At 38.4% G+C, this 27,221-nt stretch overlaps 1 protein-coding gene across 5 annotated transcripts in view; it reads left to right on the plus strand.

Moving 5' to 3' along the window:
* The window catches only part of CEP70 (centrosomal protein 70), a 58,541-nt gene that overhangs the window by 7,431 nt on the left and 23,889 nt on the right, over window positions 1–27,221 (plus strand). For 3 of the 5 annotated variants that reach the window (XM_037061196.1, XM_037061192.1, XM_037061195.1), the window contains exons 2-7: window positions 10,387–10,508; window positions 12,522–12,612; window positions 12,742–12,865; window positions 13,160–13,340; window positions 14,085–14,254; window positions 17,454–17,510. In XM_037061196.1, the coding sequence (XP_036917091.1) occupies window positions 10,494–10,508; window positions 12,522–12,612; window positions 12,742–12,865; window positions 13,160–13,340; window positions 14,085–14,254; window positions 17,454–17,510 (638 nt within the window). In that variant the 5' untranslated portion in view covers window positions 10,387–10,493. Of the gene's footprint in view, window positions 1–8,505; window positions 8,595–10,386; window positions 10,509–12,521; window positions 12,613–12,741; window positions 12,866–13,159; window positions 13,341–14,084; window positions 14,255–17,453; window positions 17,511–27,221 lie in introns of all 5 variants that reach the window. The other 2 variants (XM_037061193.1, XM_037061194.1) reach the window with 1 other exon arrangement.

Genomic DNA, 27,221 nt, shown 5'->3' on the forward strand with positions numbered 1-27,221 from the left:
ATACCTCCAGCTTCATTCTTTATAAATAGAGTACATTTTAAAGTGGGTATTTGAGTTGCCTATATTGTTAAAATTGTTCTGTTATTATTGACATCTTACTATGCCTAATTTATAAATTTAGCTTTATCATGGGTATGTATTTATAGGAAAAAACAATAGATATAGTGTTCATTAATACCCACTGGCATCCACTGGGGGTCTTGGAATGTATCCTCAGCAGACAAGGGGGACTACTATAGTTTTCATTGTATATGTTTTTCACCTCTTTAGTTAAGTTTATTCCTATTTAATTATGCTGTTGTAAATGGAACTTTTCTTAATTTCCCCTTTAGATTGTTTATTGTTAGTGTATAAAATGTAATCGATATTTGTACTTTGACTTTGTATCTTGCTCCTTTTGCTGAATTTATTGGTGCTAACAGTGTGTGTGTGCATGTGTGTGTATGGTTTTCTGCATATAAGATTATATCTGCAATCGGAGATAATTTTTGTTCTTTCCAATTTGGGTGCCTTTTATTTCTCTTCCTTACTTAAATTGCTTTGGCTAGAACTTTCTCTAGAAAAGAAATGGTAAATATGGACCTCCTTGCCTTGTTCCTGATCTTAGAGGAAAAACTTTCAGTCTTTCGTGATTAAGTATGATGTTCGCTGCTTTTCATATATGACTTTTATTATGTTGAGGTGGTTTCCTTCTCTAGTCCTAGTTTGTTGAGTGTTTTTATTATGGAAGGGCATTGGATTTTTGTCTACTGCTTTTTCTTCATCAGTTGAGGTGATCATGTGTTTTTTTTCCCTTTCATTCCATTATTTTAGTGTATTACATTGATCATTTTTCATACATTGAACTATTCTTACATTCCAGGAGTAACTCCTACTAAATCATGAGCCTTTTCAATAAGCTACTGAATTTGGTTTTACTAGTATTTTGTTGGAGGTTTTTGCATCAATATTCATAAGGAATATTGGTCATTAATTTTCTTGTATTGTCTTTGTCTGACTTTTAGATGACAAATGCTTGCCTCCATAAACAAGTTATGAAGTTTTTCAATTTCTTTGGTTTCTTGGAAAAGTTTGAAAAGAATTGGTGTTCAGTCTTTTTGAAATGTTTGATAGAATTTCTCAGTGAAGCCACCAGATCCAAGGCTTTTCTTAGTTGAAGAGTTTTGATTACTAATTCAGTCTCCTTTCTAGATACAGAAAGGATTTTCTATTTCTTTGTGATTTAGTCTTGGTAGGTTTTGGGTTTCTAGGAATTTGTTCATTTCATCTTGGTTATCTAATTTGTTGGCATATTGTTTGTTCATAGCACTCTCTTTGCTCCTCCCACTAGTCTTGACGTGGCTTCTTTAATTCCCTAGTTGTAGGGCTTCCTTTCAGCTAGATTTTAGGCAGTTTTGAATGATGGTTGTTTTGTAGTTCAGTTGTAATTTTGATGTGGGAGGAAGAAAGTACTGCATTTACATCTTGATCGGCAAGTATTTAAAAATGCATTATTTTTAAATGTATTGTTGTATTTGATTTGCTAGTATTTTGTTTTAAGATTTTTGCGTCATATTCATCAGAGATATTGGTCTGTAGTTTTCTTTTTTTTGTGTTATCCTTGCCAGGTTTTTGTATCAGGATTATGTTGGCCTCATAAAATGTGTTGGGAAGTAGTGCCTCTTCAGTTTTTTGGAAGAATTTGAGAAGAATAGGTATCAAATATTCTTTGAATGTTTGGTAGAATTCACTAGTGAAACCTTTTGGTCCTGGAATTTTACTTTCGGGGAGGTTTTTAATGGTGGTTTCAATTTCCTCACTGTTGATCAGTCTATTTAGATTCCCCAATTCTTTGTGATTCAGTCTGGGAAGGTTATACATCTAGAAACTTATACATTTCTTCCAGGTTATTAAATTTGGTAGCATATAGTCTTTTATTCTTATATGCTTCTTTGTATTTCTGTGATGTCTGTGATAACTTCCCATCTTTCATTCCTGATTTCATTTCAGCCTTTTCTCTTTTTTCCTTAGTGCATCTAGCCGTAGGTTTGTCAATTTTATTAATCTTTTCAAAATGCCAGCTCTGTTGCATTCATTTTTGTATAGCTTTTTGTTCTCTATTTCATTTAATTCTGCTCTAATTTTTATTATTTCCTTCCTTTTTCCTGACTTTTAAGTGCTTTTTTTCCCTGTTTCTGATTGTTTAAGATGTAATATTGAATTAGATTGTTCACTTGGGGTTTTTCTTGTTTCTTGAGATTGGCTTGTAATGATAAAAATTTCCCTCTTACTGCTTTTGCTGCATCCCCAAAGCTTTGCTATGTAGTATTGTTATTCTCATTTGTTTCTATATATCTTTGATCTCACCTTTTAGTTCTTCTTTGACCCAATCATTTTTCTAGTAGCATGTTCTTTAATCTCCACATGATTTTCGGGGTTTTTGCTTCCTTTTTGCAGTTGCTTTCTGATTTCAAAGCATTGTGTTCAGAGAATATTCTTGGTATGGTTTCCGTCTCTGTAAATTTGTTGAGGCTAGTTTTGTGTCCTAACATACGGTCTGTCCTTGAGAAGTTCCATGTGCACTAGAGAAGGATGTATGATCTGGTGTTCTGGGGTGTATGGTTCTTTAAATGTCAGTTATGTCTGTGTGGTCTAATGTGTCGTTCTTTGTTGATTTCCTTTTTGGATGACCTCCCTGCAGCTATCAGTAGGGTATTTAGGTCCCCTAGTATGATGGTGTTTTTGTCATTTCTCTCTTTAGTTCTCTCAGTAGTTGCTTTAAATATTTTCTTGCTCCCTAATTGGGTGCATATTTATCAACACTTGTTATGTCTTCTTTTTTCTCCTTGTAAACATTTTGCTTTATTATAAAAAGAAGCTGACCAGGGCCAGAATTGTCCTCAAAAGGTCTTTGGTCAGACTCCACCAGGCTGCAACCAGCCTGCCTCCCACAACGTAGCCCAGCGTGGGCCTCTAAGAGCAGTGCTGTATCTCTGAGAGGGAGGGTCTTGGTCACCCTGGAGGCTTTTCAAGAGGGGCCGGCACACTCAGAGTGGGCACAGCACTTGCCACTCATGGGGGCAGTGGCCTGAGTACATCCTGCCCATCCTGAGCTCCAAAGGGAAGAGACCCTAGGAGACCCCAGACACCCTCCTTGGGTTGAAATGGTCAGAAGAAAATGGCACCATTCAGTCCTGGGACTGGAGGGAGGATGGCAGGTAGTGTTGCCTAGAGCTCTTAGGATGGGGCACTTTGGAGTGTGGCATGTGTGGGGTCTCACAGCACCTGATGGGCTCTCCAGGTGTGGCCAGAGCACCCGCCGCAGCCGGGGAGACCAGCAGAAAGGGTCTTTTCCCTGCAGACTGCAGTGAAAGAGGTAGACCCTGAGTCCTGGTTCAGAGGTCAGGTTGGCCCTTCTCTCTTCCATACCATCACGGTTCCTATTCAAACTTCTGGGCTTAGGGAGTGGGTGGGGGTGACATGCAAGCACACAGGCCTCTGCAGAAGGAACTGACCACTCAGGTTTCAGGTGGGCATGAGTACAGAGTGCTTGGGCTTTAGGAGGCCTCTGGCCTGTGGCCCTCAGCAGAGTTGTTGTATTCCAGTGCTCTCTGAGGGCAGCACTGTGGTGACAACGAGTGACCTCTTTGTCAGAGAGTTGGTGACATTAGGGCCTTGGCCTTTGGCGATGTCTGTGATGATGAGCCCCCCAGCAGGATTCCACACCCCAAGCTTCTCCAGGCTGTCCTCCTTCAGACTGATGATGTCCAGATTGAAATTGGTTCATAAGCCACTGGTTTTGTTGAAAATAATCTGTCCACTTAATCCTTCCAAGGAACCTCCTTGATGAAATTCATGAAGCGGCCACCAAAGCACCAGGCCTTGTGCTTGTGATACTGCACAGATTTCGCAGTCATCTGGGGTCCCCTCTGGTAGCACACAGACACGATGCGGATGGCATCATACAGCAAGGCAGCGTCGGTCATTGTCACTCCGTCCATCAGACCGGACTCGGCCCCGGGAGCTGCCTGCACCTGCTCCGTGGGCCACTTCTCCACGATGGCTGAGGCATGGGGGTTGTCCACACGGAGGATCCGGAACCCCGTCGTTAGGTCTTCTCAATGCAGCACCCCCTTTATCATTGTAAAGTGTCCATCTTTGTTTCTTGTTACCTTTTTTCCTCTTGAAATCCATTTTGTCAGATACAAGTATGGCTACACCTGCTTTTCTGTGGGTGCCATTTGCTTGTGGAATCATTTTCCACCCCTTCACCTTGGGTCTATGTTTGTCTTTGCAGCTTAGATGTGTCTCCTGAAGGCAGTGTGTGGTTGGGTTTTGTTTTTCAGTTACAGTTTACATTCAGTATTATTTTGTATTAGTTTCAGGTGTACAGCATAGTAATCAGACAGTCATATACTTTACAAAGTGTTTGCCGTGATAGTCCGAGTACCTGACTGGCACTATACATAGCTATTGCAATATTATTCCCTATTCTGTACTTTACATCCTGTGACTGTTTGCTAACTACCAATCTGCACTTTGTAATTCCTTTGCCTTTTCCACCCGCACCCCCCTCTGGCAACCACAACATTGTTATTTTAAAATCTTTAGTAGATTAGCCCTCGATCCTCCCCTCTGCCCCAACCCCGACAATTTTTGTTGTTGTTTTTTTCCCTTTAAATAGGCCAACTTCCCTTATTCTTTGTGAGAATAAGGTATATACCTTGTTATGTTTTGTTGAAAACTGGATATTTGAATCTAATAATGTGGTAACACTGAAAGTCAAGATTCTCTTCCTTCACCATGATTATATGGGTTTTGTTTTTTGTTTGTTAATTTTTTTCTTTTTTAATTGTTCCAGGTTTTGTCTCTCCTGTGGATCAGCCTGAGGTGTAAACTTAAGGTCTTCTCAGATCTTTTTTAGCCTGAATGTTTTCTTGGGCATGTGTAATAACTTTTTCTTCCTCATACATACATTTACTAAAAGTCGTGGTCTTTAATATCTGGCTCCCAAAAGGGGAAAGGGGGGAAAATGAAGGGGAAAAGAAAAGAATGATAGCCCTTTAAATCCCCTGGAAGTCACTTTAGCCAGAGGGGGAGGGATTTACAACCGTGGGGAGAGGCAAGCCTGCCTCTTTGTCTGGTCCGCCAAGATTGGTATTTGGAGACTTTCCTGGTGCTCCTCCCTTTGCTGTCTTCCCTGAGCCCTCACCTCCTGAACTTGTACAGTGCAGTAGAATTCAGGAAAGCCTTTCTAACTTCTCAGATTTCTTTCTTCTGTTGGTTTTATGTAGTGTTTGGAAATACGGCAGTTTTTTTCTCTAAGATTTCCTGGACCTGTTTTCCACCCCAACTTGGTCTTACCTTCCCCTTCCCCTCTTGTTTGTCTTGCTCAATTTTTATTTCATTCCTGAGAATAGAAGTTTATTCTTATTGTGGGTCTTGTGTTGGAGCCCTAGTGGGTCAGTTCTCGGTGGCATAGGGCTGCAGCATTTTCAGTCCTTCTTACTTACGGCAGAAGAGGGCAAAACCCCTTTCAGGTCTACCTGCTGTTTTCGTGTTAGTGCCGTATAGTGCGTATTAGCAAATACCAATGATTTGGGAAGCCTCCTGTCCTCATAACTGTTAGAGAGTGTGTGTTGCTTTTTTTGTCTTTCTACAAAGATGCTGATACCCTGCCCTTTTTCTGGCTGATAGTGATTGGTCTTCACCCACTTTTATTTTGATGTTTGTACTAATAACTTGTCCTTAAGTTTTGATATAAATATTGTTGTTTTGTCTTTGTCTTTGCTACCTAGTTGCTTCTGTTTTTATGTAGGGATTCAGAGATTGAACTAAGCCGGCACTATGCCATCAATCCTCTCTTCATTCTTTTACTTTTACCATTCTTTATATTTTATGGCTTTTTAGTATTTTAGGTGTCTTTTTTGCTCCAACAACATATAGTTTGACTTTTTTTAAATCCAAGTTGACCATATTTCTTTTTTAAAAATATATTTTTTATTTATTTTTAGAGAGGAGAAGAGGGGAGAAAGAGAGGGAGAGAAACATCAGTATGTGGTTGCCTCTCATGTGCCCCCTACTGGGGACCTGGCCCACAACCCAGGCATGTGCCCTGACTGGGAACCCAATCAGTGACCCTTTGGTTGACAGGCCCGCGCTCAGTCCACTGAGCCACACCAGCCAAAGTCCCATCTTTCTTTTTTAATCGGAGCATTTACTCCATTTACATTTAATATGACTGATGTGAGTATTAAGTCTGCTATCTTATCATGTACTTTTCTCTTTGTTCTGTTTAATCTCTCCTTTTGAAATTACTTTGACTTATCATCACGATCTCTTTTTCCCCTTTATTAATTAGCAAATTTGTGTTGTATTCTTTAGTTGTTATCCTGGAAATTCTCGAGCACCCCTGACTTACAAAAGCCTGATGGTAGTACACACCTTTACTCTCCTCCTGTGTTACAAAAAACTAGAGCACTGCTACTCTAGTTACCCTGCTGCTAACTGATGTGTTTTTGTCCTTGTACCTTTTAGTTACTTTTTAAACTTCACAGGATCTTATTATTTTATGTCGTCAATATGTGTTTATACTCCCCCCATTTCTTTGCTCTTTATTCCTTTCTACAGCTCTTTCTATCAAGAAATCTTCTGCATGGAACATCTTTAGGACTTCGTCAGATCTCTTTCATTTGAAAATACTCTTTGCTTTCATTATTTTTTTTAAGTTTATTTTTAGAGAGGGGGAAGGCAGGGAGAAAGAGAGGGAGAGAAACATCAATGTATGGTTGCCATTCCTGCGCCCTCTACTGGGGACCTGGCCCGCAGCCCTGGCATGAGCCCTATTGAACCAACCACACCTTGGTTCTCAGGCTGGCCCTCGGTCCGCTGAGCCACACCAGCCAGGGACTTTTGCCTTCATTATTAATGGATATTTTCACTGGGTTTAGAATTTTAAAGCTGCACTTATTTTTTCAGCACTTTGAAGATACTAGTCTACTTTTAGTTTCCACTGTTACTGCTAAGAAGTTAGCTGACATTCTGTCACTCGTTTGAAGATAATCTTTTTTCTGTAATTGCTTTTAATACTTTGGTTTTTTATACTTTAATATGATGTGTCTAGGTGTGATTTTTTTTTCTCTATCCTGATGCATTATTATGTTGGGCTTCTAGAATCTATTGACTTGAATATTTCATTGGCTCTCAAAACTTCTTTGTCTTACTTTCAGTTGCTGCTTCTGCTCCCTTTTCTTCTCCCTTTCTTGGGTGGCAATATCCCTCCACTTGAAGTTGCATCTCTTTTGTGTTTTCCTGAATGCAGCATAGAGAGCTAAAAAAGTGAGTAGTCTCTTCTAACTTCCCTTCCGGTTGGTTAATTTTCTCTTCTCTTCTGTCTAATCTGCTGTTAAGCCTGTGCTTTAAGATCTTAATTTTAGTTATTGTCATTTTTTGTTCTAAATTTAATTTTTTTTCAAATCAGTTATTATTCTCTACCAGAAGTTTCAAAGTTTTATTTTTATTTCTTTGACTTTTTGTCTGCATAGACAAAGAACATTGTCTGCATAGTTTTTTTATGGTCTGTGCCTAATAAGTACAATACTAGAAATCCTTCTTTGCTGGTTGGTTTTCTTCTCACTGTTGTTTCTGTTCTTATATCTTGTTTCCTGTATGACTTAGTTATCTCTAACTATTTTCTGAAAGTTGTACATGAAACAGTTTTTTGTGCGGTTAATTTGAGACCTTTTTCCAGAGATTTCATTGGCTCTGCCAGGTGCTTGAAGCACCGTTAATTTGGGACATCCTTGAGACACTGGAATGACACAGAGAAGGGGAAATCAGGTTTCCGGAAGACGTGGTTTACTTCTTGCTCACCCTTCTCCTGAGAGTTGTAGCCCTTTCAGGCTTTTATCTTTCCCCACTCATTCTCACTATTCTTTTTTGGAGTTGGCAAATGCCTTCAGGGGAAAAGTGGGTTCTCATTTTCTTGATTTTTTTGCCTGGTAATTCCTCATATCTTGTTAGTTCTTTAATGTTTATATGAAAAAACCACGTTTTATTTGGTGTTCTTCATTGTCTTTAGAGGCAGAGTTGCCTACTCGACCATTACCAAAAAGTAGGCTACTTATCTCATGGAATTTAATTTTGCCTATACATTTTTATGTAAAACAACCGGTATCAGATAGTTAGCTGAGTAATTTGTAGAAAAAGGTCTAAGATAATATATGATGGTATGATTAGGTAAGATCCATTTTGCTCAGCATACTTATGTAATAACAGCTACCAATTATCTGTAAGTTTCTGTGTGCCATGCTCTTGTACTAAATACTTTCTACATGTTGTCTGACTTAATTCAACCTCTGAGGTGTAGGTGTTATTACTATGTTGTCTTTTTAACAAATGAAGAAATCAAGGCTCAGAGATGTTAATGAGTTTGTCTATGTAACACAGTTTAATAAATGGTTAAGCTGGTAGTCACTCAGGCCTTCTGACTCTGAACTTTAAACCTCTATACTTTACTCTTTGTAGTGCTACAAGAGTGTATAACAAGAGGACCTGATTTAGTCATGGAAATGGGAGATTTCCATGAAGAAGGAAATTTGAGCTGACATCTGAAGGTTGAGTATGAGTTAACAAGGTGGAGGCTTTGAACCTGCAGAGACGCTTTGAGGTTTTGAGAGAGGTCTGGGGTGGCTGTTATGAAGATTGTCAGAATGTGTCGCTCTTTGGGAGATTCTCTTACATCGACGTCTACGAGCCTTATGTCTGGTTTACATGGTGTATCCCTCCCATTTTAAAACTCTGGCTGATTCCTGATGGTGACGCAGTAGGAAGGACACGGCACCACCTCTGAGTTACTCTTGCCAAAAAATACTGAACCAGAATTTAATAAGGCCTCTAGATATATCCAGTTTGCAAGAAATATAGGAGCTGGAAAAATATGTTAAATGATGAGAATACAATAAGCCGAATTTGAAATGAGGATAACTCTGCAAGACAAATGGCCTATTTCTTCCACAAAATGTGGCATGTTAAAAAGGGGGCTTGGACTGTTAAAAATTAAAGAAATTTAAGAGTGCTAAATATGGACCTTGTTTAAAGAATCGTCAGACACTTGGGAGAAATCGAGCATAGATTAGATATTAAGTGATAGGAAGGAATTGTTATTTTTATTGGGTGTGATAGTGAGTCTATATTTGTTAGAGATATATACTGAAATACAGGTGGGTAAGGAAGAAATGTAACAATGGAAGAATGTCGGTTATCATTGAAGCTACAATAGATTGGTGAATACATGAGTTCATTATATGCTTTCTCTACTGTTGTGTATTTTTGAAAATTTTCTCTAATGAAAAGTAAAAAAAATCTATCTGAAAGGTGATAGCAGCTGAAGTTATTCGACATTTTTGTAAAGGATCTTTATTTAAAATAAAGGTGGTAGGCTTGAACTTAGTGGGTGATTGAGTTATTGAAAGAGACCAGAGTTTAAAGGGAGAAAGGACTCTGACGTGAAACTGCAAAAATGGCAGAATATGAGAATTTGTAATATGCTACGAGGTTTAGCTATAAATAAATTATCGGTGGTGGCCAGTAAATTGTTTGTTTGGACTTCACGATCTGAAGGAGCTAGAGAAGAGCAGAGGGTGCTTTGGAAGAAATACGGAACTGGCAGCAAGGAGGCCTGCCTCTGATCAGCCCCGGGATTCAGACGGCTCTGGCGCCTGATGCGTCGGGACAGCTCCCCCTGCACTCTTTCCTGCCAGCCATGAACAGCTCGAGTTTCCTTCTCAAGGTCTTCTCAAGTTCTAAAATTCCATGATGCCAATGATTGTGTGGGGTTGTGCCTCTGGAGAGGAGGGATTATACCCGTATATAAAATAATCCAAGGAAGTTTTTTTCTACAGATTGGTAGAATCTTAGATAACAAGAGCAAGTGATGGTAGTTTATACTGACTGTGAGTGTGTGTGTGTGTGAAACAGAACCCTTTGTTGCTAACCTCTGATCTACTTAGAAATAAAGTCCACCTAAGAAAGTGGCACTCCGTTCACTCTTGCAAATAGTTCAGTGAATTGTTGGACGGGTCTATAACTTTTGGGTCAGGCACAATGCTTTTATTTTTTGAGAAGCAGCTTTCAAAAGATAACAGTTTATTAGCGTCATGTGCTTTTCACATTATCTAGTTAAAACAAATATTTTTCTTCATGTTGGTATGTGTGTAAAACCCCATTTTTAAAATATCTATAGGAGAACATTGTAAGAAGGGTGTGTTCCCATCATTCTTTAAATCATCTTTCTAAGATGCTATAAAAGTTTTGACACATGAATGGCTTAAATTGCTCAAGAGCAATGGATTCTCTTAAATAAAATTTCATTCAACACCTATTGTACTTTTTTCTCTTTTAATTTAGGCAACTCAACATTTATCATTGCCAATCTCTACTTTGGTTCTGCAAACGAAACCCTATCTCCAGCAGCCGCTAAAGCCCAGGAGTCCAGTAAATCATCAAACAGACTAATGACTGAAAAACAGGTAAACTTGGAACATTTGAAACCAGTGTTTCTCGAAGTATGTGGTAAAGAATACCGCATCTGCAAATATGGAAAGTATTACTTTAAAAGGATTCTTTTGGGGGATGTGAAGGGCAGCATAGGGAATATAGTCAATAATAGTGTAATAACTGTGTATGGTGCCAGCTGGCTACTGGGAATATTGGGGGGCCATTCGGTAAAGTATATGATTGTCTAACCACTGTGCTGCATACCTGAAACCAATAGAAAATAATATTGAATGTAAACTGTAATTGAAAAATAAAAAGATTCTTCAGTAAAATAATTTTGAGAAATGCTGGGTGACAGTCTATTAAATGATTTCATTATTCTGAGACTTTACAGCACTGTCAGTCTCCAAAAGAAGGCTTTAGTATACAGCGTTTCCTGCTTATAGTATTTCATCAGACTAGTGTTCGGCAGCACGTACTTTGGAAAATGCCATTCATAGCTCTATTCAGAATTTGCAAACAATCGTGTTGTTCTTTCTCTTAAAAGAGGTGTCACAGACTAGCATGTATAATTGGATCCTTCAGTATTCATGACAGTGTTATTTACAGAGTATTTTGTTTTTGTGAGTCATACCAGACCTGCCCCGAGATCCACACAGAGCATTTGACTCCTAAAACAGATCAGGAATAGTCTTAGTTCTGCGTCATTAATCTTTGTGACCAGAGGACCTGCAGTATAAGTAGGAGGAAAGGTTGCGGGGAGGAGGAGAGGTGTACAAAAGATAAAGAAGGGAAAGAAAGTCAGCAGTCAAAAGGAAAGATTTACTTGGCTCCGTAAGTCATAAAGCTCTCAAGGAGTTGTCAGGGCAATTTGTTCCTTTTTTGTCTTGGTAGAATCTTCAATGTTAGAGGGGCATTTGGGTGTTGGGAGTAATATTTTTAGTTGTGCTTTGTCTGTCTAAATTATTACATTTAAGCTATTACAGTATTTACATACTATGTAGTAGTAATAAAAATGTGTTCACTGTATAAATTACATTTTTCAAGCATTTAAACATTGAAAATTTACTTAAATTGCCTTTTCATAAATATGCTTTAATACTTTAAAAAACAAGAACACCTCACACCGTGATTTCAAAATTGATCACTGTGCTTAATATCAAAAGCCCGTTATAAAACTACTATATCAGTATTGTGGATTTAAATGTGTCATTTTAAAAAGTCATCTCTATTTCTGAGAGTTAGAATCCCCTCTCAGCTGTATGGCATAAATACATGTTTAGAATCAGGGATACAAGACTTGAGAGACCTCAGAGTGATTCTACTAGAATCAGTTACCTAGATGGGTGGACAGACGCCTATGTTGTTGCTTTAATCCTCACCTGAGAATGTGGTCATTGCTTTTAAAGAGAGAGGGAGGAGAGGAGGATGAGGAAGGAGTGTGGGTGGGGTGGGGGGAAGAGAGAGAAACAGAGAAACATCAGCTGCCTCCCCACATGTGCCCCTACCTGGCATCAAACCTGCAACCTAAGTATGTGCCCTAACCAAAGATCCAACCCACAACTCTTTGGTTTATGGGACAACACTCCAACCAACTGAGCCACCCAGCTAGGGAGAGAGACTTCTTTTTATAGTTAGACCAGGTCCATTATATAAGGAGATACCTACATTATTGTTGCCAGTGAGTCATATTTTTCCCTTTTTTTTTTTGGTGATCTTAGTCATTGTTAAAATGATACTTGTTTTCAAGCAACTCATCTTCTCTTTACTATTCAGTTAATATAACCTAGTTTGCAGCTGTTTCTTTTGATTGGGACCTGGTCTGGTTCAGTTAAATGAAAAATCTAAGGTTTGTTTGGTTCACTGCAATTACAGGGTTTTTTTAAGTCATGTTGTTTTAATTTTAATAATTGAATGTGCATGAAAATTTATATTAAAGACTTTTGGATAAAAAGTTTTGAAAACAAAGGAAATTACATACGAGAGTCTATTTCTTCAATTTATATTCTAAAATTGATTCTTTACTCTCTCCTTTGCAATTGTAGCGGGAAGAAGCAGAATGGGAGAGCATAAATGTGCTGTTGGTGACACATGGCTTAAAACCTTTATGTCTAGTCAAAAGAACAGATCTTAAAGGTAATCAGATCTTAGGTAATCTCTGGCTTTTTATGGTAAAAAGCTATTTTTTCTTTTAAAATATCTTTATCTTAATTTTTTGTCATGCCTTTACTTTTACCTATTTGTATTACATTTTTAAAAATGTAGATCTCATCATTTTTGACAAACAGTCATCCCAAAGGATGAGACAGAACTTGACGACATTGGTGGAAGAAACAGCCCGTCAACAGAACGTGATCCAGGAGCTCATAGAAACTAATCAGCAGCTTAAGTAAGAAAATGGGGGAAAAAAACCTCTCTTGAGTTTTTTTGTATCCAAATGGTATGCATTCTAGAAATGACTGCCTTGAAAAGAATCTTGAAATTTAACTTTTCACTTCGAGTACATATTAAGAATATTTTTAATGGGTAATTTTTTGGTAATAGTTTAAATATGTAATGGTACCATATATTTCTTCTTTTGGTTTGTGTAATAAGATAGAAATTTTAAGAATGCAAAGGAATTTTAGAAATTCATTATGTTGTTAGATATAGGTGTGTTGATGTGATTTGTGTTTATTATTAGAGAAGAACTTCAGCTAGAAAAATGCCGAGTAGTAGATCAGGAACAACGAGCTAATGACTTGGAACAAATTTTGGAGAGTGTGAAATCCAAAGTCAGCGAATTGGAGGATGAATCTCTAAATAGGGTTTGCCAGCAGCAGAATAAAATAAAAGATCTTCAAAAGGAGCATAAAGCTTTACAGGTACTGAGTTCTATTTTTGTACATGATTGTACTAAAACAGCTCATTAAGGTCACAGGGACCTCCGTGTTGCTAAATCCAGTGCTCTTTTCTTGACCTGTTGCTGTCCCTTCTTGAGATTCTTCCTTTGGTTTCTAGACTGTCTCCTCTTTTGATTTCCTTCTGACCCCACTGCTGGTTCTTCTCATCTCCCTGACCTCTCAGTGCTGGTCCGTAGACCTTTTCTCTCCTGTGTACACTCTAACTTCCCTGGCGATGCTCAGTCTAGTTCTTAGCACCTTATTTAAACCTGTAGCCCAGACCTCTTTCCTTAGTTCCCAACTCATATCCCACTGCCTTCTTGGTATCTCTACTGAACTTAACATGTATAAAACTGAGTTCGTGAATTTTCCTCTCCAAATTTTCTTCCTTTAGTCTCCACTCTGGTCCATGTCGCCTTCATTTCCCTCCTGCTTCTCTCTTGGTCTTGCTGCTGCTCCCCTGGCCTTTCCAATGTGCTGTCAACATCGCAGCTCAAAAATATCTGGTGGTATTTCCTCCATTTTATACCTGTTTTACCTACTAACATTTTCACATTTATGACACTTTCTGGAGCTAGCACCCGTTTAAAAATAGCCTCAATACTGAAGCCCTTGAATGAAGCAGCTTGATAGAAACAGTGAAGATGGCTTTGTGTACAGTACTGTTAGGGCAGCGTGTACTAGATGTGCGTATCATAATTATGTGTTTTGAAATTTTTCTTATAGGCAAAATGTCAGTATTATAAGAAAAAATGGTCGGAGCAACAAGAGACTATTGCTTTTTTGCAAAAGGATATTTATAGATTAACAAAGGAGGAGGAAGAGCGCATTGTCACTCAAAACCGAGTGTTTTCTTACCTCTGCAAGAGAGTTCCTCATACCGTCTTGGATAGACAGTAAGGTTTGCTTCATATATTGATTTGTAGGTAGATTCACAGTTTTTCCAAAAATTAATTTTATCTTGGGAGTGGCTATATATATCTCATAAACTGGGTTCTACTTTCTGTGTAGCATGATAAAAATCCCCAGGATTTGTAAGCAAAGAAATTAAGCCTAGAGACAGAAGGACAAGTTACTATTGAGCTGTAATAGTCTTGGTGAGAGATAATGAAGGCTGTGTTAAAGCTAAAAGCAAGTTACTGCAGAGATGGACTGAAATTGTCCAGACTGATTATAGTTGTAGAAAGAAGGAGAGGAGTTAAAGATTGTTAGGTTGCATGCTAGGTTTGGGGAACGGGGCGGGAAGCTGATCAGTTTGTTTATGGGCGTGTGCTTAGATTCCTTCTGTCAGCCATGTAGAAATATTAGGCCTGCAGTTGGAAGGACTAAACTCCAGGGAACTTCCGAATCTCAGGTAGACGAAGAGGCAGAAGGGAAGTTACATGTATTCGGGTGTCGGGATAACCAAGGAACAGTGTTTCAAGGAGGAGAAGATGTTAAGTCTTACTTGCTACCTCATCAGTGTATGTGTTTACCTTCTTCCTGTCTTATTTGCTCAGAATGCTCAGTCTGACACATAATTCCTCCGTAAAAGTTTGTTGAAGGTAGCAGGTAACAGTCACCCAGAATGAATGAGGGAAGGAAAAGGTAGACGTGGAATGGTGGCATAAGGGGGAAGTGTAGAGGTAAGAGGGCTTTTAAGGATATAAAGGACGTTAAAGCATATTTGCAGGGTAAGATGAAAGCTGATATGTGTTGGGGTGGAGAAAGGTTGAAGAGAAAGAATAATCCAGAAGGTTATATTAAAGTCAACTAATTGGTTGAATTAGTTCTAAAGGGACGAGATCAGTAAGTTTCCCAAGATAGGAGGGAAATAGTATGAATTCTTACTTTAAAAAGAATAACATGTTTAAGTGTGTTACTTGATTTTTCTTTGAGGATTTTTAAATTATAGAAGCAGTGCATGCTTATAAAAATTCAAAGAATATAAAAGTGTTTAAAGTAAAATGATATAGATCTGCTTATCCCCCTAATTCCCACATCCTAGAGATAACCGCTTTTTAAAAAAATTGTATTTTCATAGGTTCCATTGGCACAGTCTCCCCTATCACCAAAACTGGGTATTTGAGATGCACCCTTTGTGTGGGTTGAGTACACCCTCCTCTTGTAGTTGAGCCTTGGTTGCTGTTGGCAGATCAAAGGGAGGGATTTACCCAGGCCAGTCAGCTGCAAGGACTGGCTGTGACCACTGACCACCAACCTCTGCCCTCTGTGGAGGATCAGCTGTGTGGGGGCAGGGTGGGGTGCTCTAATGTGGTCTGTAGCTGTCCACTCGGTGCACATGCTCTGGGGTTTCCCGGCTGGTGCAGGCCACGGTCAGCCCCGACCTGTGTGTTGCCTGGAGCCACGCTGCCTGAGCTATAAAGTGATCTGAAATGGCTGCTCCTTGTGCCGGTCTTGGAGATTCCCAGGTGAAGCCAAGCTGTGAATCTAGGCTGGCTGCTGCTAGTGCCCAGGTCTGAGGCCACTTAGCAAGAGGTATGGGGGCTGGGGGGCTCACTGAGGCCAGCTGTTGCTTGTTTGAGAGGATTTAAGAAGTTGTGAAGTATGACCTAAGGCCATCCATTCGTATGGAAGAGCAGCTGGATTGGGCCCACAAGTTGGGTGGGATGGAGTCTCAGGGGATCTCCAGGGCAGGGCAAACAGTGTTAGCCAGGTGGATGGAGTCTCAGATGTGGCACCCGCCTGCCAGTTCTGTGGTTCTGTGGGGAGAGGGCTCAGAAAAGGGACAGTGGCCTCTGCCCACATTTCTGTTGTTGAAAGTTGTCTCCCAGCTCTCACCTTGGTGCCACACACTTCAGTTTCCCCCTGTGTGCCACTGGTGCCTTTCAAGCTGCTACCCTGGTGCCTGAGCTCAGAGAGAGTGAGTCTCATTAAGTCTGAGTGTGGGCTCTGTAAGAGGAACTGCTTGGGACTCCAGAAATTTCTTTCACCAACTCAATCCAAGCTGGTTTATGCAGCCAGAAGTTACGAGGACTTCACTTACTAGCTCTAGAAGCCTGGGCTGTGGGGCCTGGTGTGGGGCTGGGACTCCCCGCTGCTGAAATAGCTCTCCCAAATTTTTATTCACCACACGTGCTTGTGGGACCAGCCTGTTCCACATCTCTTCCCCTCCTATCACTTTAAATGGATGTGGTTTCTTTAGTTCCATAGTTGTCAGATTTCCATTCAACTTGATATCTGGTGCTTCTGAGTGATGGTGGTTCTATATTTTAGTTGTAATTTTGATGTGGTTATGAGGATGCAAGCCATCTTGACTGGAAGTCTACATTATTTCTTCTAATACTTCAGCATTTTCTATAGTATGGGTGTGCTGTTATTTATATAACTTCTTCCTCGTTGAAGAATAAATTGTTTCTGCATTTTCACTTTCCTTAATAATGGTACAATGAGCAACTTTGATCATCTTGAGTTACAACTTTGGGCGAATACTTCTGTGGGAGTGATGCTAGAGGTGGAATTGTTGTGACAAGGAGAATATGCATTTAAATGTTGAGACGTAATGTACGTGGTTATTTTTAAAACTATACTTTGAAATTAATATAAAATACATGATTTAGGCCCTGGCTGGCGTGGCCCAGTGGATTGAGCACCAGCCTGCAAACCAAATGGTTGCTGGTTTGATTCCCAGTCAGAGCACATGCCTGGGCTGCAGGCCAGGTCCCCTGTAGGGGGTGCATGAGAGGCAGCCACACATTGATGTTTCTTTCCTTTTCTTTCTCCCTCCCTTTCCCTCTCTAAAAATAAATAAATAGGAACAACTGTAAAGGACACATGGACAAAACCAAGGGCGGGTAGAAGCAGGGACGGGAGGTGGGGATGGCTGGGGTGGGGGGGAGAGTGGTGGGGGATAAATGCAGACAACTGTACTTGAACAGCAGTAAAATAATTTTAAAAAATTAAAAAAGGAAAAATAAATAAAATCTTTTATATATATGATTTAGTATGCTACTTCTGGTAAAACCACTTGAAGTTTTTATAAGCTTGCTAGAGTATCTGTACATTTGTGACTGTAATTTGAAATTATCCAGAGAGAACAGTAAATGCTATAATATCACATTTTGAAAATAATTAAATTTATTTTCTGGTTTCCAGGTTGCTTTGCCTAATTGATTACTATGAATCTAAAATTAGAAAACTTCATAAACAAAGGTATGACTAATTCTGTATTACAGTTTTTAAAGTTACTATCCAGTCATGAATCACAGCAAAAGTTTTTACAGTCTTTAAAACTTAATATATGCTTTGGAAATCTAATGTGTGATTATGAATTTTTTAAATAAAAATTAAAGACTTTATTTTACTACTTATGTTAAAATGTATTGTTGTATTTAAATTACATATGTATTTACTTCACCAAAATATTGATCACAGGAAAAGTAGAATTTGCTTTATATTTTGAGGTATCATATTGTGTTCTACTGATATCTTGAGCCATTGGATAGTAACTGGGGATATGCACAGTATGCGTAGGATAGATTAGCTGCCTACAGAAATACAGTTAAATTAATATGCAGATTAATGTGAGATAAAGATAAAATATCCTAGTGAAAACACAGGCATAGAGAGTAAAACACACTTGTCACTTCTGATTAAAGAAATTAAGGGTAAAGATAAAAGTAGTGGTCTTCAATTAACCTAAAATAGCTGAACAATATCTAAGGCCAAATTATCTAAAGTGCTTTGATGTAAGGTCATTAAAACAGTAGCTATTCTGGTTTGTTGTTTGTAGATGGGGCGGCTGTTTTAACAAATCTTGGCTTGAGCATCATCTTTGTGCCACGTTCCTTTTCAGGTACTAAGGCTATCATAGTAAACAAAGCAGATAAATTTTCTACTTTCATCAAGTTTACATTCTAGTATTCTTTTTTCATTTTTTATTGTATTTTCCTCATTACCATTTATCTCCCCTATACCCCTTTCCACCTCCACCCATCCCCCCACCCCATTCCCCACCCCCTGCAGTCACTGTGCTCTTGTCAGGACCAGTGACAGAGCTGTGCTGGATGCTGACTTCTAGCTCCTTGGAGACTCTTAAAAAATGTAGGATGGAGGGAAGACAAGAAAAGAACAATTAATGATAGAGCCACTCCTTGCTTCATTCTATTCAGAAAACAGTATTATAAGTGACTTCACGGACCTTCTGATTTTCAAATGAAATTGTTATCCTCTAGATGCTACGTGTGGTGTGAGATTCCACAGAGCTGGGACAGAGCTTTGGGTGTGGTCCTTCCTTTCTAGGATCCTACAGTTTGTTAAGGGAGGTAAAATGTAACCACATAATAATTAAGACAGATAATGTGAGGCTTAAAAAACACTAATAATGTCATAATAATTACTAAAAATTGTACAGGCAGTAATAGAGGAGTATAAAACAAGAACGAATTAGTGACTAGGGAAGCTTTTGCAAAGTATATGGGGGTTGTGCTTGAACTTAAAGGATAAGTAAAATTTGGGAAGGCAGAAAGAAAAAAGGTAAAGCCGTTTTAGACTGCTCGGATGTTATGAACAATAGTGCCTCGATATAAAAGTGTAAGTTTTCTTATGTCACTGTAATTAAGCCAGTTTGGCTGGAGTTCAGGGGATTTGTTGGTATATTCATAGACAGAGGTCATAACCTATAGAGAGCAGTCAGTCAGATGCTGGACCAAGGGGAAGCCGTGAATGAGTAAGAGGACATTATTTGCCTTAGAAAGAAGGCATTTTTTCCTTTAATACAGCAAAACTGGGTGATGGGATTATAGATACGTGTGTTAGCGTTCTCAAGAGAAACAGAACCAGTAAGATGTACATTTGTATAGAGAGAAAGATTTATTTTAAAGGAATTGGTTTATGTGATTGCGAGACTGGAAAGTCTGAAATCTGTGAGGCAGGCCTGCAGGCTGGAGCCCCAGGGAAGAGTTGGCGTTGCGGTGTTGAGACTGGAGATGTGCAGGAGGTCTGGGTCTTTGCTCTTGAGGCCTTGTGAGGCCCACCCGCATTATGAACGTTAGTCTGCTTTACTCGAAGTCTGTTGACTTAAATGTTTATCATATCTAAAAACCTCACAGCAACATCAAGACTGGTGTTTGACCAAACAGTTGGGCACTGGAGCCTAGCCAAGTTGACACTACAGTGAACAATGACAATGCATAAGAGTAAAGAGAAGGAAAATGAAGAATTTCATGGCTGAACTGGTTGCAAACTTTTATGCCCATGGAGTCAAGAGTAAGGAAAATGACAGAAGGTAGTTAGATGGGGCCTGTGGCAAAGTGGAGAGCTGTGTACATCTGTCTCAAGGGGGCAGTTGCTACACCCCTAGCTGGGTGATGCCATGCAGGAATGTGTGCCCCATGCGGCTAGATCTGGTTTTCAAGAGATGCTACAAGATTTGATTTATAAGTGAAATCAGATTTTTGATGTTCGCCATTAACTCAGTGCTTTAAAAAAATATTATATGGTGCAAACCAATATAACATTTGCAACCTTTGGCCTATATCTTTAGTAAATTTGACTCTATATTTAGGGGTTGGCCAAGATTTTTCCCTAAAGAGCCAGACAGTATTTTAGGCATTTTAGACACTATAGTCTCGGGCTGCAGCTCAGCTCTACTGTTGTAGCATGAGATCAGCCATGAACAATATGCAAATGGAGGAGCATGTATTCCATAAACTTTAGTTACGAAAACTGATGGGCTTCTAGGTGTGGTCCACAGGTGACAGTTTGCTAGGTGCTGATCTAGATGATGAAGAGAGTTTGGGATTTTTAGTAAAAGTAGAGAAGATTAGGATACCCGTCACTGAAGCCTTTCATGTAGAATATGGTGTGAGGGGTTGCCTCTGAAGTTGTGCAAACTGGGGTTCTCTGACCAAAAATGACAAAGGGATTGATGCCATAGTCGGGTAGTGTTGAATTTGGTCGTCATGAGTTTGTAGTGAAAATCTGAGATTGAAGAATGAGAAGTTGGAGGAAGTGAATTTTTCACTTAATCCCATCATCACTGACTGTCTAGTCGACGTGAAATGTTTTGGCCTGTACAAACTGCTTAGGTCAGGTATTTGGACTGAATGTCTCTCATGAAGGGAGAAGGAGGTAGGAAGAAAATAGGGGCTACATAATAAATGCTGTTCTTACAGATGAGAAAATTCAAAGTCATTTTGACTTTGCAGCAGTATAGAGCCTCTCTTAAGGAGGGGATTTTCGGAGTTCATGGACTGAACAGAGTTTGTAAGCTCAGCCTGCCTCCCTTCTAAGAGTGAGTATGAACTTAATAGTGAGACTAGCAATTCAGAGTGGATTTTGAGATCTATAAATAGAATATTAGCATCCCCTGAAGAAGCAGGAGTACTGTAAAAGGAGAGTGTGATAAATAACAAGTATTACTGAAGAAGAGGTGATGGAAGCATTTAAAGATGAAAGAAGTGGAAGAGGAGAAAAGGAGGGAATACAGGCTGCAGTTGGAGGTCTAACCGGGATAAGAACAGGAAGCACAGGGGAAGGCAGTGTGCACCTGCAGAGCTTGAGGAGCAACGCCAAGGAAGAAGACAGACGGGACACGCGCCTCTTGCAGAGTCAGTGTTGTTTTTCTCGCCATGAAATACTGAAAGTGATGTTTGTGTGCCACATGGGGGCACCCAGACGAAGCTGCAGTTGGAAGCAGCTGGCTCAGGAACCCTGAACACTCTAGTTGTCCTGAGGGCTGAGGGAGGTGAATATCCTGGCATATCTGTAGCCCTTTGTGCAGTACACCTATGGCATACCATTTTGGGGCTCTGCTCCATGAAACAGAATTGAGAGGGCCTCCCCAAAGGGACTTGTGAAGGACAGTTACTGAATACTGTGGACTGGTACTCCTTTTTGTCTCCATGCAAAAGAAAACTCAGGGAAGGCAAAGGAAGCAGTGATCAAGGCAACAGAAATGTGAATAGAAGAATACTTTGTTTTATTGCACTTCTTTTGATTGCGCCTCACAGAGGTGTCGCATTATTTTTTACAAATTAAAGGCAAGATTCTTCATCAGCAAAATCATTGCAAGACTTCACTTTATTGTGGTGTTCTGGAAGTCTGAGAAAACTGCAAACATGCTATAACCTCTGAAAAAGGAAAAGTACATTTTCAAATGATAGACTTTCAGCTGTGTTACTTTACCTACTTTTCTCTACCCAATATCAATACAGCAATATAGATTACATGGAATATATTGCTAGTTATTTGCATTAGTGTTTCTGTGGCTTGGTGGATAGGATTAAAGAGCCAAAGAAAGCAACAAAGAAAGAAAACCTACAAGACTCAGATGGAGTTTCTTCTGCAATTGATGTAGAGGCATTTGAAAAGTTAACATGCAGGAAAATAGTTTTATAGGGAATTAGCAGTTGAGTGAAATTCCTTTGTCTAATATTATTCTCTCTTTAGATAGAAATTTTAAAAATAGTCCTAGGAAAGGAAAGCAGGGGGCCTTGAGATTCACTTCTGATCTCCTGAACATGATCACATTTGGGCTAGAGAAGAAAATAAGACATAGGATCTCTTTAATTTTACTTTTTCTCTTTATTCCTAAGAGGCATCATCTTCAACATTTGGCCCCTCTTTGATGCTTCTGGAGGCCGTTGGAGAAAGGATGGGGAGGAATTTGGCTGTGGGCATTGCAAGTCCAAATGAGAGCTTGGGGACATGCTTAGAGTTATGTTTCTACTTCAGGAAAGTCTTTCAATGATAAGTAAAGGACTACAGGAAAATAGCATTAGAATTCTCTACTGGAACCATTTTCGCTTTAGGTGTGCATGCATTTAAAATTGTCCTCCGTATTAGCTTTCTCTTGAGAACAACAAGTGTAGCCATAGTAGCAGATATTTTGGAGTGTATATAGGGAATGATGTGAGTGTGTAGGCTATGGAGCCAGGGAGATTTCGATTTGAATCTCTCCACTACTACTTACTGTTTGTGTGACTTTGAACAAGTTGTATGCCTCCTCTAGGCATTACTTCCCAATCTGTTAAATGTGAAATCGTTTATATGTATTTCACTACTTGTTATGTAATAGCTACTTAGTTATCCTTGTCATTAACCATCTTTACTAAAACGGTTATTTGTTCAGGGCTAGAATGTGCTTTAGAAGATCTAAGAGATATGTTAGTACAGCGCTCTGCAATAGAAAAACAATACAAGCCACAGACATAATTTTGCATTTTCAGGTAGCCAAGATAAAAAATGAAAAGAAACAAATGAAACATTTTAATATTTTATTTAACATTCTAAATATTATCATTTCAATATGTAATCAGAAAGAACAATAATAATGAATTATTTCATTCATATTTTTAGTTATTCAGTTATTTCTTTTTTCATATTAAATCACTGAAATATGAATATTTTAACATAGCTTAGCTCAATTCAGACACTAGGGATCACTGGGTCAAAAGGCAGGTCCATTTTTAGTGTTTTCAAGTATCTCCATATTGCTTCCCACAGAGGCTGCACCAGTCTGCATTCCCACCACCAGTGCACCAGGGTTCCCCTTTTCCATTATTTGCCAGCACTTTGTTTCTTGATCTGTTGACGGTCGCCATTCTGACAGGTGTGAGATGGTATCTCACTGTGGTTTTAACTTGCATTTCTCTGATGATTAGTGACACTGAGCATCTTCTCATATGTCTATTGGCCATCTGTATGTCTTTGGAAAAGTGTCTTTTCAGGTTCTTTGCCCATTTTTTAATTAGATTGTTTGTTTTTTTGGTGTTGAGTTTTGTAAGTACTTTATAAATTTTGGATATTAACCCTTTAGCAGATATGTTGGTGAGTATGTTTTCCCATTCTGTAGGTCATCTTTTTATTTTGTTGATGATTTCCTCTGCAAAAACTTTTTAGCTTGATATAATCCTATTTGTTTATTTTTTCTTTTATTTCCCTTGCCTGGGGAGATATATCTAATAATAAATCTCTACAAGCAGTGTCCAAGATCTTTCTGCCTATATTTTCTTTTAGGATTTTTATGGTTTTGGGTCTAACATTTAAGTCTTTGATCCATTTTGAATTTATTCTAGTATGTGATGTGAGAAGGTGGTCTAGTTTAATTTTTCTGTACTTATCTGTCCAATTTTCCCAACATTAGCTTATTGAATAAACTATCTTTAGCCCATCATATGTGCTTGTTTCCTCTCTCTCAAATATTAATTGACCGTAAAGGTGTAGGTTTATTTCTGGGCTCTCTGTTCTGTTCCATTGATCTGTGTGTGTGTTTTTATGCCAGTACCATGCTGTTTTGATTATTATGGCTTTATAGTGTAGTTTGATATTAGGTAGCATGATTCCTCCAACTTTGTTCTTCTTTCTCAACAGCAACAGGATTGCTGTTGCTATGTGGAGCCTTTAGTGGTTCCATATAAACTTTTAAAATATTTGTTCTTGTTCTGTGCAATACGTCATTGGAATCTTGATAGGAAATGCATTGAATATATAGATTTTGGGGGGTAATATGGGCATTTTAATGATGTTAATTCTTCCTATACATGAATATTATATGTGCTTCCACTTACTTGTATCATTTTTTATTTCTTTTTTTCAGTGTCTTACAATTTTCCCTGTACACGTCTTTTACATCCTTGGTTAGGTTTATTCCTAGGTATTTTATTCTTTTTGAAGCAATTATGAATGGGATTGGTTTCTTAATTTCCCTTTCTGTTAGTTTGTAACTAGCATATAAAAATGCAACTCATTTCTGAATATTAATTTTGTGTCCTGCTACTTTGTTGAATTTATCAGTTCTAGTAGAGTCTTGGTGGAATCCTTAGTGTTCTCTGTATACAGTATCATGTCATCTGCAAATAAAGACAGTTTTACTCCTCCTTTCCAATTTGGATGCCTTTTGTTTCTACTTCTTGCCTGCTTGCTGTGTCTAGGACTTCCAGTACTGTGTCGGATAAGAGAGGTGAAAGTGGATGCACCTGTTAAGGGGAATACTTGTAGTTTTTGCCCACTGAGTATGATGCTGGTAGTGGGTTTGTCATATATGACCTTTATTATGTTTAGGTATGTTCCCTGTATTCCCACTTAGCCGAGAGTTTTTGTCATAAATAGGTACTGGATTTTATCAAATGCTTTTTCTGCATCTATTAATACGATCACGTGATTGTTCTTCATACTGTTTATGTGGTGAATCACATTTATTGATTTGCAAATGTCATACCAACCTTGCATTCCTGGAATAAGTCTCATTTGGTCATGGTGTATGATCTTTTTGATGCATTACTGTGTTTGGTTTGCTAATATTTTGTTGAGAATTTTAGTGTCTATGTTCATCAGGTATATTGGCCTGTAATTTTCTTTCTTTGTAATGTCTTTATCTGGTTTTGGAATTGGGATAATACTGGCCTCGAAAAATGAGTTTGGGAGCCTTTCTCCCTCTCGAATTTTATGAAATAGTTCAAGGAGCAGAGGTATTAATTCTTCTGGAGTGTTTGGCAAACTCCCTTGTGAAGCCATCTGGTCCATGGCTTTTGTTTGTTTGAAGTTTCTTGATTACTGTCTCAGTTTCACTAGGTGTAATCTGTTTATTCAGATTCTCTGATTCTTCCTGATTTAGTTTTGGAAGATTGTATGTTTCTAGGAATTTATCCATTTTATCCAGGTTTTCCAGTTTGTTGGTATACAGTTGTCCATAATATTATCTTATAATCTTTTGAATTTTTCTGGTGTCAGTTGTTATTTCTCCTCTTTCATTTCTGATTGTATTTGTTTGGGTAATCTCTCTTTTTTTCTTGATGACTCTGCTTAAGGGTTTTTCAGTTGTGTTTATCTTTTCAAAGAACCAACCTCTCAATGGATTCATTGATCTACTGTATAATTTTTTTCCCAATTTTTTTATTTAATGATCTACTGTATAATTTTTTTAGACTCCATTTCATTTATTTCTGCTCTGATCTTTATTATTTCCTTCCTTCTACTCACTTTGGGCTTTGTTTGTTGTTCTTCCTCATATTCCTTTAAGTGTAGAGTTAGACTGTTTATTTGAGCTTTTTCTTGCTTTCTGGGATAGGCCTGTAATACTATGAATTTCCCTCTTAATATTGCTTTCCCATTGTCCCACAGATTTTGGATTGTTGTGTCTCATTTTCATTTGTTCCAGGGTATCTTTTGATTTCTCCCTTGATCTTGTTGACCCATTCATTGTTTAATAACATGTTATTTAGCTTCTGTGTTTTTGTGTGTTTTTCAGTGTTCTTCTTATGATTGATTTCCAGTTTCATAGCATTGTGATTAGAAAAGATCCTTGATATGATTTCAATCTTCTTGAATTTAATGAGACCTAAATAAATGGTCTCAACAAATGTTTTGTGTCCTAACATGTGGTCTATCCTAGAAAATGTTCCATGTGCACTTGAAAAGTATGTATATTCTGCTTTGGGATGAAATGCTCTGAAGATAATCAATTAAATTCATTTGATCTGGTGTGTTATTGAAAGCTGCTTTCTCCTTGTTGATTTTCTGCCTGGAAGATCTAGCCATTGAAGTCAGTGGGGTGTTAAAATCCCCAACTGTGACTCTATTTCTGTTGATCCCTCCCTTGGTGTCCATTAGGATTTGCTTCACATATCAGGTGCTTTGTGATGTTGGGTGTGTAAATGTTTACTAGGGTTATATCCTCTTGTTGGATTGTTCCCTTTAGCATGCTATAGTGTCCTTTTTTGTCTCTAACTATAGTCTTAGTTTTAAAGTCTGTTTTGTCAAATATAAGTACTGCTACTCCAGCTTTTTGTTCCTTTCCATTTGCATGAAATATCTTTTTCTTCCAACTGTTTGCTTTTAGTCTCTGTGTATCTTTCGATCTGAGATGGATCTCTCGGAGGCATCATATGTATGGGTCTTGTTTTCTTATCCATTCAGCTACCCTGTCCTGTGTCTTTGGGTTGGAGCATTTAAGCCATTTACATCTAAAGTGATTATTGATAGATACGTATGTAGTGCCATTTTCTTGTGTTTGTTTTTGCCTTTATCTTTTTCTTTTAAAGCAGCCCTTTAATGTTTTTTTGTTTTGTTTTGTTTTGTTTTTTTGTAGTACTGGTTTAGTGTTAACAAACTCCTATAGTTACTTCTTGTCTGGGAAGCTCCTCATTTCTTCTTCAATTTTAAATGATAATGTTGCTGGGTAAAGTAGCCTTTGTTGTAGGTCCTTGCTTTTCATCACCTTGAATGTTTCACACCACTCCCTTCTGGCCTGAAATGTTCTGCTGAGAAATCAGATGGCAGTCTAGTTGGTGCTCCCTTGTAGGTAACTATGTGCATTTCTCTTGCAGCTTTTAGGGTTCTCTCCTTGTCTATAAGCCTTGTCATTTTACTTATGATATGTCTTGGTGTAGGTGTCTGGGTCCAGCTTGTTTGGGCCTTTCTGAGCTTCATTTGAGCTTTTATACTGCTTCAGGTTATTAATTCTTTTAATTAAAATAAAATGAGAGATTTTGTTTTTCAGTCGCACTAGCGATATTTCAAGTGCTCATTAGCCACAATGTTTTAGTGTTTACTGTATTAGCCCAGTGTTAATGCATCAGGATTGTTAGTAATAATACTGATTTGATAGTACTTCACAGTTCCCAGAGTGCTTTAATATCTTTTGTTTACTTTTAACACCAATTCTGTGAGACATATATGACAGATAATATCTCTGTTTGACAGATGCAAAAACAAACCTGAGAGATTGACCTACTATTCAAATAACACAGCTTGTTAATGGTGGTGTCATGACTTGAATTAGGACTATTAAATCTGTTGCTTTGTCCACTTACACTCTACATTTTTTTATATAGTTTTTTTGGTGACTTAAAAGTACTAGAAGGAGAAAACAGTATGCTTTATTTATTCATTCAAGTGTTTTAATGTGGTTGTCTCTCATGT

Source organism: Sturnira hondurensis, unplaced genomic scaffold, assembly GCF_014824575.4.
Source record: "Sturnira hondurensis isolate 20B ecotype Veracruz unplaced genomic scaffold, ASM1482457v3 Scaffold0013299, whole genome shotgun sequence".
NCBI classification, from domain to species: Eukaryota; Metazoa; Chordata; class Mammalia; order Chiroptera; family Phyllostomidae; genus Sturnira; species Sturnira hondurensis.